General features: G+C 42.8%; 3 protein-coding genes across 5 annotated transcripts in view; 2 read left to right on the top strand and 1 right to left on the bottom strand.

The window, feature by feature from the left end:
• Positions 1–1,984: 1,984 nt before the first annotated feature.
• LOC128499923 (putative protein-lysine deacylase ABHD14B) lies at positions 1,985–6,982 on the bottom strand. 2 transcript variants are annotated; one of them, XM_053468904.1, is made up of 4 exons: positions 6,860–6,982; positions 3,172–3,390; positions 2,657–2,898; positions 1,985–2,454 (listed from the first exon to the last, which is right to left on the bottom strand). In XM_053468904.1, exons 2-4 carry the CDS (start codon positions 3,380–3,382, stop codon positions 2,272–2,274), a joined length of 636 nt encoding a protein of 211 aa, XP_053324879.1. In that variant the 5' UTR covers positions 3,383–3,390; positions 6,860–6,982; the 3' UTR covers positions 1,985–2,271. The 2 variants fall into 2 exon arrangements, with proteins under 2 accessions (XP_053324879.1, XP_053324880.1); XM_053468905.1 differs by having other exon boundaries at positions 6,842–6,863.
• A 1,375-nt stretch (positions 6,983–8,357) lies between these two features.
• On the top strand, positions 8,358–12,479 carry LOC128500108 (protein ABHD14A-like). Of its 2 annotated transcripts, XM_053469140.1 has the most exons (5): positions 8,358–8,538; positions 8,649–8,829; positions 9,789–9,904; positions 10,756–10,991; positions 11,644–12,479. In XM_053469140.1, the coding sequence occupies exons 2-5, from the start codon at positions 8,735–8,737 to the stop codon at positions 11,821–11,823; spliced, it is 627 nt and encodes a 208-aa protein (XP_053325115.1). In that variant the 5' UTR covers positions 8,358–8,538; positions 8,649–8,734; the 3' UTR covers positions 11,824–12,479. The 2 variants fall into 2 exon arrangements, with proteins under 2 accessions (XP_053325115.1, XP_053325114.1); XM_053469139.1 differs by having other exon boundaries at positions 8,358–8,829.
• Positions 12,480–14,185: 1,706 nt separating this feature from the next.
• The window catches only part of DNAH1 (dynein axonemal heavy chain 1), a 36,230-nt gene continuing 31,931 nt past the window's right edge, over positions 14,186–18,484 (top strand). The window contains exons 1-10 of the mRNA XM_053469672.1: positions 14,186–14,389; positions 14,774–14,846; positions 15,005–15,179; positions 15,325–15,481; positions 15,818–15,950; positions 16,107–16,262; positions 16,796–17,042; positions 17,532–17,689; positions 17,776–17,987; positions 18,098–18,396. Coding sequence (XP_053325647.1) covers positions 14,186–14,389; positions 14,774–14,846; positions 15,005–15,179; positions 15,325–15,481; positions 15,818–15,950; positions 16,107–16,262; positions 16,796–17,042; positions 17,532–17,689; positions 17,776–17,987; positions 18,098–18,396 — 1,814 coding nt within the window. The remainder of the gene's footprint in view (positions 14,390–14,773; positions 14,847–15,004; positions 15,180–15,324; positions 15,482–15,817; positions 15,951–16,106; positions 16,263–16,795; positions 17,043–17,531; positions 17,690–17,775; positions 17,988–18,097; positions 18,397–18,484) is intronic.

The following is an 18,484-nucleotide window of genomic DNA, read 5'->3' as shown; positions in this document are numbered from 1 at the left end:
TTTTTTCCTTGCATGTTTCATTCCAGATGTAAACGCAATTTATAAAATATACAGAACATTTAATGGGCAATATATGTACTTAAACCCACTTTCTCCATATGCCATGCCATATGCCAAAACAATAACCTCTCGATCTGTATGATAAATCCTCCCCATTAAGTTATCATGTTGTTGTTGATCAGGCAGGGTAGTAAGAAGGGAAAGAACAAAAGGCATGACATTGAATAGGTAATGACACAAGCTATTTTTTTTGTAACACATTAATTTAGTTATAATAAAAGCTGTGGTGGTGACAGCACCCATCTAAGTTTATTTTGGTGAGCCTTTGTCTCATTGTCTCTTCCAATAACAGGTTAGATGGTGTATTATCCATGAAGAAGTTATAACTTGTGAACTAATGTGAGCTAATTCTGTATCTGGTTATATTATTTTGGGGTAACTACGATTGATGCTTTGAAAGCATATTTACCAAACTCCATATAAAATGAACTTGTAGCAATACAATTGCGAAACAATGTATTCCTTCTACGGCATTCATTTCTTGGATCCTTGTAAGCCCATTTTAAGATATTTTCTCAGAAAATCTATCTTACCAATCAATGCAACTTTATTTTGCTGCCATGATGGGACTATCTTGTCTTCAGTTGTTATATAACGTGTACATTTCTTGGAGAGAACTGTAAAATTAATGTCGAACCGCAAAATGCTTTTGAATACCTTCTTTCTATCCAAGCCTGGACTGGCCACCCGGTGGGCTGCTGGCAGAGACACGCATTACAGGGGCAGATTGTAAGTGCAAATGACTTCATCAGGTGGCAGCTGGCTTTAAAGTGCCAGGGCCACCCAATCATCTCCAACCCTGTCTTCATCTGAAAGTCAACATAGTGACCAACGGAATGGTCCAGTTACATACAATTTTATACTTAAGCCACCTGTTTTCTATTTTTAACAAAAATATAGCTTTTGTTTTTTGAGCTCCGTAGAGGAGGGTCTTCCCCGTCTGTTGTGTTGATGAAGCCACGTAGAATCTTTTGCACCAACTCATATACTAAGAACACCTTCCACAAATGCAAAGGCAAATGGCTTTTTGTTCATAATTTTTTAAAAAGATAATTTTTTTCATATCCACCACCTTTAATATCAACAAATAAGTTCTAGTAAATCAGTAAATTTAATATTTCTGCTTATGGTTTAATCACAGAAAATATCCTTTTCAGGTTCTACAGCAACAACTCTCCAGCATCTGCTTTTCTGTCACATGACAATTAAGCGCTTCAATAAAAAAAGAACGCGGCAAAAGTTTGCATGATTGAACAATTATTTCAGGGAAGGGTTTTTGGGCATTCAACAGTACCAGGAAAGGTGTTTCAAATGGAGCGTTCTGTTGTGAAAGTGTTAATTCCAGCAGAGTAGTTGGACCAACACCTGCCAAGACTTTCCCAAATGCCTCCGTAATTGAAGCCTTATTAGTTCTAAATTCAGTCCATACAATTATTATTTGTCATGTAACTGCTCCAAAACATGTTTCCCTTGAACCAGGTTTTAAATAAAAACTGATTTCCTTCTACTGATATTTGATGAGATATATATAATTGCTTAGGAAACCCAGTCTCATATAACGATATCAGGGAATGAAAAGTAGCCCTGGAAATAGTTGGACACCAACCCCGTATCTTTTATTGCATGGTCAAGCTCACATGCCCACATACGTAATAGAAACCACACGACTCTTGAGTGAAAATTGGCCTGTAGCACCCAAACTTCAAACACATACCCCAAAGTGCCTCCTTTGCACCCACATAGCTTGTCTGTGCCATATTTGCCCCAAGCAGCTTTTCAGTGCCGCAAGCAGCACCTCTGCCCCCAATGCCCCTAAACAGCCTGCATGTCCCATTTCTATCGCCAAACACTCAATATTCATTCATCATTCATTCATCCACTCATATACTCACTAATTAATTCATCAAAATAATGACTCCAATCATTTTGGTGTATAAACGTTAGTCTAAAATTACCAAACGGTTACAAACATGTATACAAAAATTAGTGGTGTGCACCACATTGTTTCTGGCTACAATCTTGTGTTTTAACAAGCATTATTCCTTCAAATGCTACAACTTACATGTAGTACCTCTGCGTATGCATAGATGCCATTTACTACCATCATTTAAGCCAGCCTTATACCACCCAAAGCATCTTAATTATAATCTAATTTATAGTTATGATTGGCTTGGTCTGATTGGAAAAACACTGCGATCTGTGAGGTTCCTCTCATTTCAGATTGCTGAGGAATTGTAGAAGCCCGTTGTGCCAGGTTTCTGGGTCATCCAGGTAACAGGCATGACCGGCCCCTTTCATACACAGCACTTCGTGATTAGGTAGGTTCTTCAGGTTACGTAAGGACACTTCTCCCAGTTGCTCATCTTTGTCCCCATACACTATCAGAGTGGGTACCTACAGGGTCAGAGATCAGCAGAATGTCAAGGTCTACATTTCAGACAAAGGCTTCCAGTTGCTGACCCAGGTTTTTACCTGTCCTGTTCTACACAAATACAAGCCATACAAACCAAAAAGGTCACTAACCTGTATGTCTACCTGTCATTGTAAGTCACTGGTCAATATATGTACCATTCTCAGGTCTCTAGAGGTTTCTCACCTGCACACGGGCATAGTCTTGAGCAGGGAATTTGTCTGTGCAGATGGGTGCAACAGGCACATAGGCTGCTATGTTCTGTGGTTGGTTCACAAGGAGAGGAAGGGAGTACATGCCACTGAGGGAGGGGCTGATGATCACCGCAGGTACCATGTTTAAGGATTGCAGCACCTCCTGCAAGAATCCTGCTGGGGCTGGCTCTCCCAGTGGACTAGGAGCCACGGCATCCTTGGACTGTCCCAGACCTAAGGAGAGTGAGGTTAAAGAGTCGGGTAGGGAAATGAAACAGGTTATTCTGAATTTAAGATAAGGCAATGACTGATTTTAATGTTTACATTGGGAAAACTGGGCAGACTAGATAGGCCAAATGGTTCTTATCTGCCTGGGTCTATCTTTATAAGCATCATGTGATAAGGCACATAAAACGCTATTAGACAATATAGAGCCACTGCAGTAGGTGCCCAGTGGGTGATGTAAGAATAGCTGTTGGAACTTGATGTCTTGAGACCTCCTCTCACCTGGTAGGTCTATGGCTACTGCACGGTGTCCAGCCGCTGCCAGTTTCTGCATAGTGTTTAGCTTCAACCAGTCTAAGGACGAGAATCTAATTCCATGCAGCAAGAGAACGGGGGGCTGCTTTGGAGAGGTCTGCAGTGGAACCGCCTCTCGAAAAAATAATGTTTGTCCAGAAACCTTCACCGATCCTTCTTTGACTTCCACCTCAGCCATGTCTTCAGCTGCGAGGGACAAGAAATTGATACAATTAATAAACCACCATCAGTCACACCATTAAAACTACTTGCAGTGCACTCTCTCCTTTTTGTGTCTCATGGAACTATTTTGGAGATACTTTGTTTAGAAGTAAAGGACTATTTTACCCACCGGCGTTCCGGAGTTCTTGGAGCAGATGTTCGAGGTTCTAGTAAAAGTTAGCAAAACCTCCATGACTAATTAGTTTCCTGGCCTGAAGTCGTCTCCCTTGGTTCCATGCCAACCTTAAAACCCCTGCCATAACCCACCTAAGTGATGGAATAATTTCATGGGCAGGAAGATTCGAGCAAATTATGAGGACAAAAAGCTGGAAGTAGAGCGGTAAATGTGCGTTTGGGTCATCTATCAGCCAGCCAACAAGTTCCAGCCAAGTAGGACCTTGGAAGCTTTGATGTATATATGGATCTATTAAAGTCAAAAGTCCTGCCTGGTTCTATGAGATGGTAAACATGGCATTCATTATTCCCTTTTCACTTTTTGTATAAATCATGATCTCTATTATGTTAAGCTCAGCATCGGCATGGAGAAGCAATTATGCAGCAGAATACGGCTCACCAGGCTTTGCGATAGTCAGCTCTCCCTGCTGGTTTTCTCTCAGATACAGAGAGCGTGGCCCTTTAATTAGTTAAGGGGTATGTATATTGAGATGCACATTTAACAACAGGGCAAAAGGAGCATTTGTCCCAAGGCCCTGGCTCGATGTCCACCTGCTGCCGTGACATTTATGTATTTGCCTATATTGCACAGTAGGAATAGATTGCTTGTGCTTTGAAATGTGGAGGCCCGCTTGGCGCATAGAGTTGTTCTTCCAGAGGTACCCTGGGATCCTCACTTCCTGTCATGTGCACTGGATCAGCCAGTAAAACATTTCCTTAATAGTCACATGCTGCAGTCAGTAAGAGCGGAAACACAGGTGTCTGACAAGGCTCAGAGTCAGGACCCCTGGCAAGCAGCCTGCAGTCACAGGAGCTTGGATCCATGTTGTGTGTATATTTTTGTGGGGATGTTGTGTCTCAGTATGAATGCATGAGGTTGTGCCCTTTGATGGCTGCATATGTGTACGTATATGCATTATGCTAGGGGTGTCCAACCTGCGGCCCTCCAGCTGCTGAAGGATTACATAGAAACATAGAAAGTGACGGCAGATAAGAACCAGTAGGCCTATCCAGTCTGTTCAACATCTGAGTACTTTCCTTTAGTACCTGCCCTTATCCTATATCTAGCTTGGCCTCATGCCTATCCCATGCTTGCTTAAATGCCTTTACTGTATTAACATCTACAACTTCTGCTGGAAGGCTATTCCATGCATCCACTACCCTTTCCGTAAAGTAATATTTTCTGAAGCATTATGCTTCAGCTAAGTGGCTGGCAGAGGAGTATGGGAGATGGGAGATGTAGTCCTGCAGTAGCTGGAGGGCCGTAGGTTGGACACCCTTGCATAATGCCTTTGTATATCAATGTAGAAGAATAAAGAAAGAAGCAATATCCACTACTACATGCTAACCAACATTTCCTTCATGGATCCTGGGACAAATGGGGTGGGGCCTAAAGGGGGTGGGGCCACATACTCTGTGTGACCCTGCAGTAGAGGACTTGCGGGTGCGAGTGGTTTTTCGGGTGTTGCGGGGCGGGAGCGGGCGGTCAGAAAATGTACCTGCGTTAAGTGACATAAATTCCGGTGACTCCGCGGGGTTCCTGGGCAGAACAAGAAAATAGACGCTGTGAGGGAGCAACGCGAAGGCAGCCTTGCGGCAGTGTGCGGGAAATCTGCAGTTCAGGTAAGGGGGGTGGGCGGGATTGGACACATATGTGGCGGGAGCAGGCGGGATTGGACACATATGTGGCGGGAGCGGGCGGGATTGGACACATATGTGGCGGGAGCAGGTCGGGATTGGACTCATGTGGCGGGAGCGGGCGGGATTGGACACATATGTGGCGGGAGTGGGCGGGATTGGACACATGTGGCGGGAGCGGGCGGGATAGGACACATATGTGGCGGGAGCGGGCGGGATTGGACACATATGTGGCGGGAGCAGGGTGGGATTGGACACATGTGGCGGGAGCGGGTGGGATTGGACACATATGTGCCGGGAGCGGGCAGGATTGGACACATGTGCCGGGAGCGGGCAGGATTGGACACGTATGCGGCTGGAGCAGGCGGGAGTGGAACGCCCACATTGCCGACAGGAGCGGTAATAGTCACAAAATCAACGGTAGCGGGATTAAAAAAAACAGTCCCGCGCAGGGCTTAACCCGCAGCATTGAGCTCTAGTAAAGCACAGATACTGGGTAGTTTGGAGCTCATTTACAAGCATTTAGGCTCTGTGTGTTAAAATGGGGATGTTTGCAGGTACCCTACTATGACACATGTAAAGGTTTCTTTCTATAATGTGTTGTCTGGCAAACACTTGTTAATGTAAGAATATTCCGTTTCGTTTAGCTTTGTGGGAAATATGATTCCTGGGATCACTGCTGAACAGGGATGGACAATAGCGGGCTGAACTGTAGAAATGAAAAGTAGTCATTCTACTTTGTCCTGGTACTACAGTATAATTACATTGTAGGTGGCCCCTTGGATCACTGTTTTCGTGACCTCCCCATCATGATCCGCCTCTATGTGTTGGGGACAATGAACTCACTCCTGGGACTAGGAGAAGGGTTAAGGAAGAAATCAGATGTAGGCAGCGAGCCAGACTGCATGAACTGTGTACACACTTCAGTACATGCATGCGTATAGGAAGTCAGGTGCGAACACACCCACGATTACTGCTTTACCTGCACTCCGGATATATAAAATATATGATCCTTAATAGCAAAAATACCAAATAAGTAATCCCTGTATATTTACGCATATCTATATATATATATATATATATATATATATATATATATATAAATATACAGGATTTCATTACCTCACTGTACATATTTTTGCAATTCTGTATGCTCCTGAGCGATGGTTCAGCGGCATTATTTGTTACAATGTTAAAGTGGAATAGATAAGAACCATTCGGACCATCTAGCGTGCCGTTTATTTCTGCTGTAAAGACTCGGACCTTAATCAGTCCTTGGTCTTGTCTTAGATTTATGATAGCCATATGCCTATCCCATGCAAGTTTAAAGTAATGTCTACCATTTCTGCTGATAGTCTATTCCACTTATCTACCACCCACTCGGTAAAAACTGTACGAATGCACTGAAAGGACTTACAGTAAGAGGTGCAATATTAGCCCACCGTTCATGTACTAGTAATAATGTACTTGTCACTGTATATGATATACCACCCACCCCCCAAAGCATGATGAGCTTAGTGCAATAATGACACTGAGGCAGTCAGGGTGCACATCATTCCATGGGTTTCAGTATGCATGTCTGAAGTTCTGCATGCATTAGGATAGATCAGATAATTAATTCTACCTGTTAGAGAGCACCTACCTTCCAGCAAGAATCCACTACAGCTTAAAGTCCACACAGGAAGCAGCAACCGGTTAAAAGTTCCTGAACTGCACAGTGCTGCCCCCCAGTGTTAAACACAAGCACAGCAGCACTGTTTTCCGGAGCTGATCATGGTGTTACCAAAGCACATTGCCCCCAAGTGTTCTATAAGGAACAATGCGGCTCAACCTTACATGTACAGCACTGCCACCAGGTGTTAGAAAACGCTTACTGCACCACACTGTTAAACGTAGATCAATGTCCTCCTGCAAGGGAAAGGTAAGGTTAAGGTAGTGTGAAAAGATGCATCATGAGAGCAATTATACAGAAATGCATTATACTTTTTTTTATCAGGTATTGTTTAACATGAGAAAATGGTTATCCTTCAAAAGGCTTCCATCTTAATCCCTCGAACTGCCCTTTTTAATAATCTCTTAAATAATCCATAAAATGTCTAACATGTATAGAAGTATCACCTTTTTTATGTAGCCAGTGATTGCATAAACACTGAAAAATGCACTAGCAAATACGCTTTCGCCAGTCCCAAGCATAACTTTGATCAAAGTACGCGTCCCTGAAGGGCAGTTAGGAACTGTGATCACCCTACATCTGGCACACCGGGCAGCCTCCAGGCTCCCCTCCCCAGGATCCGATTGGGGACTACAGACTTTGTGGCCTCTTGATCACAATTTAACGTAAGACATTTTGAAGAAGGACAATGTATTTTGTTTACAGAATGTCATTTATACACAATATTGTTAATAAACATTATTTATTAGAATACTATGATACATTGATATCCAGCAAGCAGTGGGAGGTCCTACAAAAGAGGGACATGGGGGGGGATTGGGGAAGTATAGTCCCAAAGAGGGACTCTCGCTCCTAATAAAGGACACTTATGAGGTGTGTAGGCAATGCCTGAGAGTCATCATCCCACTAGTAACTCTAACAACCACTGTCCATCTTCTAGAGATCCAGGTGTGTGCATAACAGCAAAAAAAGGAAAACACCATGCGCTGTGCAGATGAGCGCAAGCAAGTTCACCCAGGAGGGGCGATAGAGACCCCTAGGGCTGGCCCTAGACTTCTGGTATTTCCCTCTCCAAAAAGTTAATGCCAAATGCAGAAGCTACCTAAGAGTGATGGGAATTGTAGTCCAGCTACTTATCAACAACATTCTAAATCAGACCTCTTCTGCCCTCCAGATGCTGCCAAAAGTACCCTCACCGTCAGCCAGCTCCGCACTTTCATTTGTACACAAAAAATATAAATGGAATTATTGAACTGGCTGAGTGTGATGGAAGTTGTAGCCTTGAAGACAGCAGGGGGCTTGCAATAGAAAGAGTGGCTTGAACCTGCTGAGAGATGCTGTCTATAACCGCTTGTTGGGGCTAGATGTTGTCAAGTCCAGACAAGGGAGGATTCAAAATAGAAGAAGGGGAGGGAAGGAGAGGGGGAGGGAGAGAGAGAAGGAGGAGAAACTGGGGCAGAGAGCAGACTCTGCAGCTGGGCGGATATAGGGAATTGTGCTACATAAACACGCAGCTAGACACGCTATCACACAGCTACATTCCACTGCTTGAGATACATTTTAGCATTTGTTAATCTTCGCTGCTTCAGTCCATATGCCAGCTGGCATTCAGTAACCTGAGCTAGAGATATACCTGGAACCCGAATAAGGTTAGTGTGACACGCTGGCCGCACGCACTACTTGCTGCTGTTCACCTGTACAAGCATGGGTTTAGGCAGACATAAGCTGGTATTGTTAGTCCTGGTTCTCTCCGTTACAGTCCTTCTCTACCTGCTTCTCCCTTCTGGACAACCTGAAGAAGATGGGCACAAAGCAGAGATCCCCAGATCAGACCCCCAGAACCCCATGAACATCACAGTGCGCACTGCAACCTTGACAGGGGAATGGCCTACCTTCTACAGGGAGGCGATGCCACGTAACGCAATGGAAGGGGCAGAGAGGTAAGACACAATGGGCTGGGATTTAGGATGGATTGATTGTGCAGGAATGGAGAACGTCAACAATAGGCGGGGGTATAATGTATAGAAGTGGTTAAAGAATGTAGAGGGAAAGTGCAATAGGTGCCAGAGGGAAAGATGATAGACTGGATATTGGGGGGGGTGGGGGTGGGGGGTGGAATGTGCGTGATTGGGATTAGAATGTGCAGGAATGCAAATTATAAAAGAAGAATGTGCAGACAGGTAAAAGGTAGGTGTAGCGGGCATAGATCCGGGAAGAGGATCTACAGTATTGGGAATAGAATGTACAGGAGGAGGTAAGAACCAGCAGATGAGATGCTTTGTCCACCATGTAAGGCAGTGGGGAGAATGTGCAATGAAGAGTGGGGTGGGTGGGAGATTGGGGGGCATGGGAGCGTGGAGAAGGTGTACTCACTGGCGAATACACTGGCTGGTATGGGGAAAATACAAGTTTGGGAATATAGATGAGCGTATTCATTATGAAGGGCCAACACCTGCAGGTTTCTGAAAAGTAAGGTGTACACATTATGTATCTTTAGTGTTACCTGCTGCTTGCTCCATCTCTCTGTCGGCATCGTCACCAGCACTGGTGTAGTGTTCGTACACGCTGTGTGATCCTCCGATCCGCCAGTCCGACTCCCACGGAGTGTTATGGACACTGCTGGAGCATGGTGATCTGTGGAAAGCTTACTTTTCATAAAAAGCAAGGCTATCTGAATCTTAAGGGTTAAAAATATAGGTTAATGCCGCTTTAATGTGTTTAGGTTGGGGCAGTGGAATCGACAACTCACCATTTAGTGAATCAAACCCTTTGTCAATAATTTTTGCCATACTCCAGTTCACTGTCAGACGCCCCTTATTCTGTCCCCGTAATGTCTTTGGTGTCATTATGTCACTATGTTTCTCAAGCTCCGTTCACTAACCCTCATTAATGTATCCAGGTTCACCGTGCTCCTGTTACATGGTCAAGCATTTACTTCAAAAACATGGGAGGCTCTGGGAACGTTAAGCATCCTCGCGGAACATGGATACCGCGCTGTGGCTATTGACTTACCAGGTAAAACATACGACGTTACCCCATATGTTGCTTTGTCTTCCCCACACTAATACAATCTCAGATCAGATTGGAGCACTAAATAAACCAACAGGCTCGTGTTTATAGATGAAGACATAAGAAGAGTTATATATATACACAGTATACACACGTGTTATATGGACAAAAGTATTGGGACACTTGACCATTACACAGACAGGGACAAGATTTTGGAGCGTTTCCGTGGGAATTTTCCCCATTCATCCAGTAGAACAGTTGTGAGGTCCGGCACTGATGCTGGATGAGAAGCCCCGGCTCACAATCTCTGTATCAGTTCATCCCAAAGGTGTTTGATGGGGTTGAGGTCAGGGCTCTGTGTGGTCAGTCCAGTTCTTCCATCCCAAACCCATCCCACCATGTCTTTATGGACCTTGCTTTGTGCGCTGGGGCACAGTCATGCTGGAATAGAAAGAGGCCTTCCCCAAACTGTTCCCACAAAGTTAGAAGCATAGCATTGTCCAAAATGTGTTGGTATACTGAAGGGGAGATACCAAGACATTTTGGACATGCTTCCAGTTTTGTAGGAACCGTAGCCCATCTAAGGTCGTGGAAGCAGGAGTCATAACTCCATGATTATCCCCCCCGCATTACACTACTTCTTCTGGTAGCGTTTTTAAAGTAGGGGTTTAGAGAAGGAAGAGAACTTGAGGACATGAACTTTATTAGTTATGGTAGTTTTGCCACAGATAGTCCATTCCTTTTTAAGTCCCTGAGCTACAGGAAATAATGCACATTAATTAACTCCTAAGCTTTTACTGTTACAAGTCCGTGCGTGTTCTGTTCTTACTCTGTGTTCTGTAATGTGTTCCCTGCAGGTTATGGGGAGTCTCTACATGCGCAGCCAATGTCCTCCGAAAAAGGCCGTACTGATTATCTCCTGCATGTCATGGAGGCTCTGAGCACACACCACCCCGTCCTCATCACTCCCTCCATGAGTGGTCTCTTCTCTCTACCGGTTCTCTTGCAGCACCCAGATCGTTTGCGAGGGTTCGTTCCCATTGCTCCTGTTGGAACGAAGAGCTTCAAACCACAGCAGTACCAGCAGATAAAGGTGTGTGTCCTAAACACAGTACATGCAGGGGCATTAGCATGTCCCTGTTGGTGGTGGCCATTGCTGTCAAATTGTTAAACATAGTATAAACTGAGTGTGCCGTGGGTCAGAATAGGTAAAGCTACCGTGAACTCGTATCCCATTTTCTTTCCATCAGTATAGAAGACCTGAATTAGGACCAGTGGTGTATTCAGGCTGGTGGCCATGCCAAGCCCCGGCCAGGGCAATGCCTCAGCCTCCACCAACCCTCACAGCCCTGCCTTCGTTCTTTATGATTTGTGCTTGGAGTCCTTGGAACTCCCCGTGCTCAGACACAGCCTCCATAGGGTAAACTGGTCAGTTACAATGGAGGTCTCTGATCACCCCAACCAGACCATTAAATGGTACCCTGGAGAGCCAATAGGGCAGTTGTCCCCTGGTTTTGACACAAAGGGCCTCCACCAAACCTGCTATCCTAGGCATAGTCCTAGTCGACATAGGCCAAAATCTGCCTTCTACTAGGACACACAATTTGTACAAAGAAGGACTGTATTTCTTAAAGATTGACACTTGGGAAGTATGTCATTGTCTAGTTGTCACAGAGTTCTTCGGTGCGTTTTGTAAAACGATGTGGTAGATAAAGCTAATATCATGCTCCATATGTTACACGCAGGTGCCCTCCCTCATCGTGTACGGGACACTGGACACTAACCTGGGCAGCCAGTCCCGGGAGAGCCTGCAGCTGTTGCCAAATCACACCCTGATCCCCCTAAAAGGGGCCGGACACGCGTGTTACTTGGACAGGCCGGAAGAGTTTCACGCAGCGCTACTGATGTTCCTGAGCAAGTTGTGATCCCCCAGGCCAGGAAATCTGGAGTTATTGGGGTAAAACTGGTGCCCAACCGGTGAAGGGGGTAAAAGAGATCCTCTCCGCTTGCAGTGTTTGCTCTTTTTGTGAAATAAGAAGAGATGATGCGTGTCCACCTGGGGCAGAAGACTTTGAACTTTGGCCTGTGTATATATAGAGGGAGATGGGGGGGGTCTATTAAATTATTGCATGGGTGGGTTTTGGAGAAACATTAACGCATCTGGGTGGGTGTGTAGAAGACACTAGGTGGGAGAAAGGCCAAGATGGAAAGACTAAAAGGACCACATTACTCTGATTCTCATGATAGAACATGCAAACTTTCCAAACGATGAATCCCTTCTTCCTCCTGGTAAATCTCAGCGATGGACAACGTTTGATGAGCGGATCACGTTATGCTTATACCTGGTACAGGGTTAGTATGGGAAGCCACATCTTTATAACTAGAATGCAGCTAGATTTTTTCTTTTTCTCTATATTCTTTTTTTTTTTTGCATCCAGAATTCATTGCATTGATCTGTTGTTTCTTCCCAATGACGTATACGCTTCACGATGTATGTCTAGGAATTAATGGCGGGCCACGTCATTCAGTAGTGAGGTCCGTATTATGTGTGGTTTTCATTAAAGGAACATTTTCAACTAAATGGTTATTTGGTATGATTCATTGTATGTAAATCCCAGTAAGGGATTACTTACTACTGGTGCCAGAAACCCAGTCTACGAGGCGCAGACAAGAGAGCAAAAAAAAAAGGTGTGCACTGCTACGGAGGAAGAGATCAGGAAAGGTCGGAAGACATATTAAAAATTGGATCCAATGGAGGTCTTTGCGTAGTTTAAATGTGTCAATGGTGATGCTCCAGGATGGGTCCCTCTCTGTATAGACCTGGTCTGGGCAGGTAAGGAAATCTGCGGAAAAAAGAAATTTCTCCATCTTTTAAAAGGTTAAATGATAAAAAGGGAACTTAGTCTGATGTCATGATATCAGCAGGGGCTCCAACTAGAGATCTCTGGGGTCTCTAAAGAGGTTAAAGTTTTTTTTTAAAGTTAACTAAAATCTGAATGCGATAGACATGGGAACTTTACTTCTGTCACGAGCCAAATATTTCTCACCCTCTGTGTAGCTGTAATAAGTTACTTTACAATATAGATGGTACATTTGCAAACAAGACCTGTTATGCATACTTATATGGGTTTGTCTGTATCATATTTGATATTATAAAGACTTTCATAAATTGTTGGTGTAATTCATACTTATGATTATAATCACATTCAGTATGAATGATTGGGAGAATTGAGGCTGGTCATCCGTGCAGTGCATGGAAAGTAGGGCATGTTATTACCGTGGATGCACTGCCGTAAAGTGCTTCCTTGGCCACTAGAGGGAGACATCGCACAACGCACTGCGAGGCCACCCATACCGATCAGTGGAAGTAGAGGGTGGGCGGGATGATCTGATTTGTAGGTGTGGCCAGCACGCCTCCACTTCTAAAACTTGGTGTTTCCCGGACAACTCTTAGCGTCCGGTTCCCTAGAAACGGGGACGGCGGCCTGGAAAGTAGGTAATGTGACATCTATATCGTTACAGAAATGTGTATATGCATTCGTATACTTCATTATGTGTAATACAACAAGTTACTAGAAGCCGTTTAATAACATTATACAGAGAATTATTTGAGTAAATGGGTTTTTCGTATTTAAATATACTTCACACATCTGTGTGTTATTCGTGTGTGCGTTTGTGTGTATTTATGCATATATCCTATATAGACTATGTAAATATTATCTACTACCTATATTATATGTATATAAACTGTATGTATGTGTATATATATATATATATATATATATATATATATATACGTATGTATATATTAATGCATTTTGTAAATTTTCATTGCCATTTGCTATATTTTACCATATAACTAGTTAATAAGACACAAATACTACATATAATATATATAGGATAACAATTACATGTGATCGCATGCTTTGCCTAATTGCATCTTTTTTTCTGGTTAGTGAGTGTAATCCATTGCTTTTGTCTTATGCATATTACACTTTTATACATGTCTTACTATGTTTCATGGGTATGAGATCAATCCATATCTTGTTAAAATATTTCCGAGCTCATATTATATTCATATTTTTAATTAAAAAATCACTGCAAGGTTGCCAGGACTTGAAAGTGATTTCCAGAGTAACAGTAACAGTATACACTGGGATCACCATCATGCAATCCATTCTGGCAGATCAATGATTGTAACCCTGTTGTAGGTAGCTGTGTTATCAACCTTTTCATCTTTGATCCTGTTTTTTTTTCCCCTTATGGATTTTCCTTCGCAGCGTGATGATGAATCAAACGCAGAAAGCTGTTTTGCATTCACTCGGGGGAAACTCTTACAATATATATCACGATGTGACCCCACATCCTCCACCAGTAACTGTGGCCTCCAGCTCAGGCAACAACCAGATGTCTTCTAGAAGGTATCCAGTTATCAAACAGAGGGGATTCTACTCGGATATCCTGACCCACAATGCGGCTTCACTGTTCAACGTGAGTCCTTGCTGTCCTCTGATTTTTTTTGCTTGCTTAATTATTGATGTTCATTCAAGTGATCCTAATCAGATTGTTATCTAATTTTCCACGTATATATCAACTCGTACTGTAAGAGGGTCATTTCTATCACTGGTCCTCACTATAATAACACTAACTTTTAATTCAGCACACTGCATACTGATAGCTACCCCTTTTGCTTATTTTCACAAAACTCCCACTAATACACATACAGATCTATACCCACTTTAACCTCTTTTAACTCATCCAAAATGTTTTTTGTCATTCAAATCATATTTGTTTGCTAATTTGTACTCTGTGTCATTACGTGTTACTAATCTTTGGGTATTCCATCCTCATTTTATTTTCTTATTCTTACTGAAGGATGTAAGGGCAGGTCCTAGTGTGCGCCAAAGCTTACTGAGACAAGCTGATGAGGAGCCCAACACGCCCAAAGGTAACCAAAGTTCTACACAAATTAAATGGGTTACTATCCCCTCAACCTTTATTTAATCACAGGTGTCATGTCATCAATCCTAAACAATCTCAGCCATCTACATCTGTGAGATTAACATTTCAAAAAAAATATATTCTATAATGCTATGTCCTCCACAGTTACTAGCTTCCAGGTTCCAGCGAACCTTCAGTCACATCTGGACAAGCAAGTACTTGGCCCCACGACAGAGGTGTTGTTGAAATCAGACTTTTTAAAGAAAGGTTATGAGCCAAAAGTACAGCTTCCTTTCTTGGTCCAACCAGGATGTTGCCCTCGGAAGATTGAGCTGGAGAGGTGAGACCTTTTCAATTATCTCATCAACCATGTATGTAGTCAATGGGGTTGTAACTGTAGAAAACCTCATGGAAGCAGAGATTGTAGAGATTAAACAAGCGATGGCAGTGTGTTATGTTAAGCTATATATTTCCTTACATTTTAGGAGAAGACGTCTATATCTGAAACTGAATATTACTCAACTTTTAGCCAATGAAGGCATAGATTCCAACCAACTCATGCCACGCCATGCAGATCCCAACAGTCTTCCCTGTATTGGGCAGAACCAGGGACAGCTATTACCCACCTACTTACCTTTGGAGGTAGCGTATTATGAACTATCTTGCCTTTATCTTCAGTAGCATAATTGTGATCTACAAGCAAGTGCTCACAAACTAGTTGTTACAAAGTTTACATTCAGTCAAACCATGTTTCATTTGCAGAGCAGAGATTTTCACCAGGATCTTAACAAGAAATTCCAAGTTTCTCCAGCCAACTTTCCTTTTCACTTTATTAAGTACTTTTTATAGTAGTTGTTTACTGCTGAGTATAATAAGGCTCTCAACTTAAACAAAAATCTAAATACCTAGGACCCACTCAGATAAAATTTGCTGTAGACCAATAGATCCAGATTACGTTGTCAAATTTGATACCGCCAGGTGTTTGATGATGAAGAGTTTGATGTTCGAACATGGGCTGATTGGATGAGTCTGGGATGTGAGGATGAGTCAAGAGAACAAAAACCAGTTCCAGGTCAAGCTCTGCTACCTACAGATGATGTTCTAGGGCATGGTAGGCTATTCAGTTTCTTCAAACTAGCAAATGCTTCTTGAGCAATCCAGTCATTTTGTAGCTCATATTAATTAAGCCAGGCTTAACATAAAAATAAAATCTAAATATATCAGTTTAGATTCCCTTGACCTATGTCTTTTTTTTTTTTTATCTCAGAGGATCCTAAAAATCCACAATTGCTGTATGAATGGTGCAGCGTCGGCGTGCTTGATTATGACCAGGAGAAGAAGCTGTATCTTGTACATAAGTCTAAGGAAAACCGACTCTTAAAGGCTGCACATGGCACCCCAGTCTACTCAAGTAGGTCCTCAGGTAAGCTTAGAGCTGTCAAGGTCCAGAAGAGCCAACACTTTTCAATTGTTAAATATTGATATCATATTGATATGATTATTTTTGTGCTGGATCTAGAGAACACACACATTGTATAAGGTTGTGATGCCTTTTAGAAGACCAACATATTTATTGAATAAGATGTAGAGTCACAGAAGCTTTCATGACCTCAGAGGCTCCTTCAGCAACCACATGATATTTTTAGGATTTGGAAAATTAATTAAGTAGTTGCCTTTTTGTGGATCCCTATTTTGCATTTACCTAGCAGCAGAGTATGTGTATTCCTAAAAATATTTTTTGTGATACTATAGAAAATACTTTAGTGGACAATTTAATATACCGTACATCTCTTATTGAAGACAACTTGGAGTGGTCTGTTACCTCCATAGGGTTCTGCTGAAAATCACATGTTCTGCTGAAAGTATGGTTTTCTGTGCTGGTCCATAACTTTACAGGTTTCCTGTGTTGCCTCAAATTCTAAACAGTTGCATCCCTTTGTATTGTAGGTTCTACAGAATTAACAATTTACCAGTACTGGGTGCCACGAATCAGGCTGTTGTTTTGTGCTGAAAATCCACGTGTATTTGCTCAGAGAATTGTTGCTGCGTGCAAATTGCGTAAAAAAACAGAGGCCCTTTTATTGTACAACCTGTATCTGGACTGCATGCCAAGGAATGGAAGGTGTGTGATTGCAGCAGAAAGTCTGAAGAAGATGGAGAGTTATTTGCTGAGCTCATCGCGTCTGAAGAAAGACAAACATAAGTATGTACCCTGCCCAATATCTAGTATTCCCCAAATTAGGTCCCTTCAGGGATGGTTCTGGGTTTTAATGGGCCCTAAATGAAAATATTTAGCAAGGCCTCATCTTATATACAACTGAAGAACGTGGATAACTATACTTAAACATAACTGTGATCACAAGTTTGTTAATGAACCTGTGCCTCATCCCCCATATCCTCTGTGAAGACCCTTAGACGAATGCTGCTTAATTTGCTTGTATGGTAGCGCCATCCCTTGATCCATTTTCAGCTCTGTCATGTGAAATCAGCATGATTCCTTGGCATTTAGCAAAAGGTCTATTGGCAACAGCAGCATTCTGATCTTTCATGACCATCTTAAATTGAGTGTTATCCCAGTTACCCAGCTTGATGAACAGTGAGTCTTTCCCATTGTTCCAAACAACTTGAGTACATCCCAGCTGCCGTTAGGTTTTTCTGATGATAAACTACTGAATGTACCCTTTTTTGCCAGTTTACATGATCAGATGAAACATTTGGAAATGGAGGTTAACCTGGACTATGAACGCGCGATGAACAAGCTAATCTTTGACAAGCTTGTGTCCTCTAATCCCGAAAAGTTTGCTTATGTTACACTTCCAGATACAGCACAAGAGAAGGTTCCAGTGAAAGGTGCGCACCTTTTGAGTGGTCTCTCTGTCTCCTTTTCTTTGTTTCTGTCCTAGCAACCACCAACAAAAAAAATGTGTTTATTACAGGGCTAGTTGATGTTCCGAACTATAGTTTTGCCAAGAACCGAGCTGCCTTCACGTTTAAAACACTTCTGACAAGGCCTGAGGTCATCAGCTCCCTCTGCAAAGTACGGGCCAAATGCAATAAGGTTTCTGCAATGTCTCTGTTTCATTCAACTTTGACAAAATGTGTCCGACTGGAGGAGTTTGAACAAACTCAGTCACAGGCCTTCTCGCAGGTAAAAAAAAAGTCTTTTCACAATGACCTGATATTGTTTTGATTAATTAGATGCATTCATCTTTATAATTACACAGTTCAAAGTCTACTCCTTAAACGTCCCTATTTTAGGTTCAGTTATTCCTCAAGGACAGCTGGGTTAGTACATTGAAGAATGCTGTGCGCGGCAGTCTGCGGGAGGTAGGAAGAGGCTGGTATGACCTAAGTGAGAGTAACTGGGAGGTCTACTGCATGTCCAAGTTGCGGCAACTCATGGAGCTCATCAAGTTCAACCTGCAGGACTCTCTGCGATTTCTGGTCCAGGACTCTCTTGTCAGCTTTGCCCAGTTCGTACTAGATTCATGTTACAGTGTCTTGTCCTGTACAGAAGATATGGACTGGGGAGGAGACCTTGTCAACAGCCCATATAAGTAAGAAACAGAAGCCATGCTTTAAACTGCATTGCACTAAATGCTATGATAAACTGTTTCATAAATACTATCACAATCAGCTGTGTTG

Source organism: Spea bombifrons, chromosome 6, assembly GCF_027358695.1.
Source record: "Spea bombifrons isolate aSpeBom1 chromosome 6, aSpeBom1.2.pri, whole genome shotgun sequence".
NCBI classification, from domain to species: domain Eukaryota; kingdom Metazoa; phylum Chordata; class Amphibia; order Anura; family Pelobatidae; genus Spea; species Spea bombifrons.
Note: the sequence above shows the minus strand (reverse complement) of the source record. Positions and strands in the feature narration are given on the sequence as shown.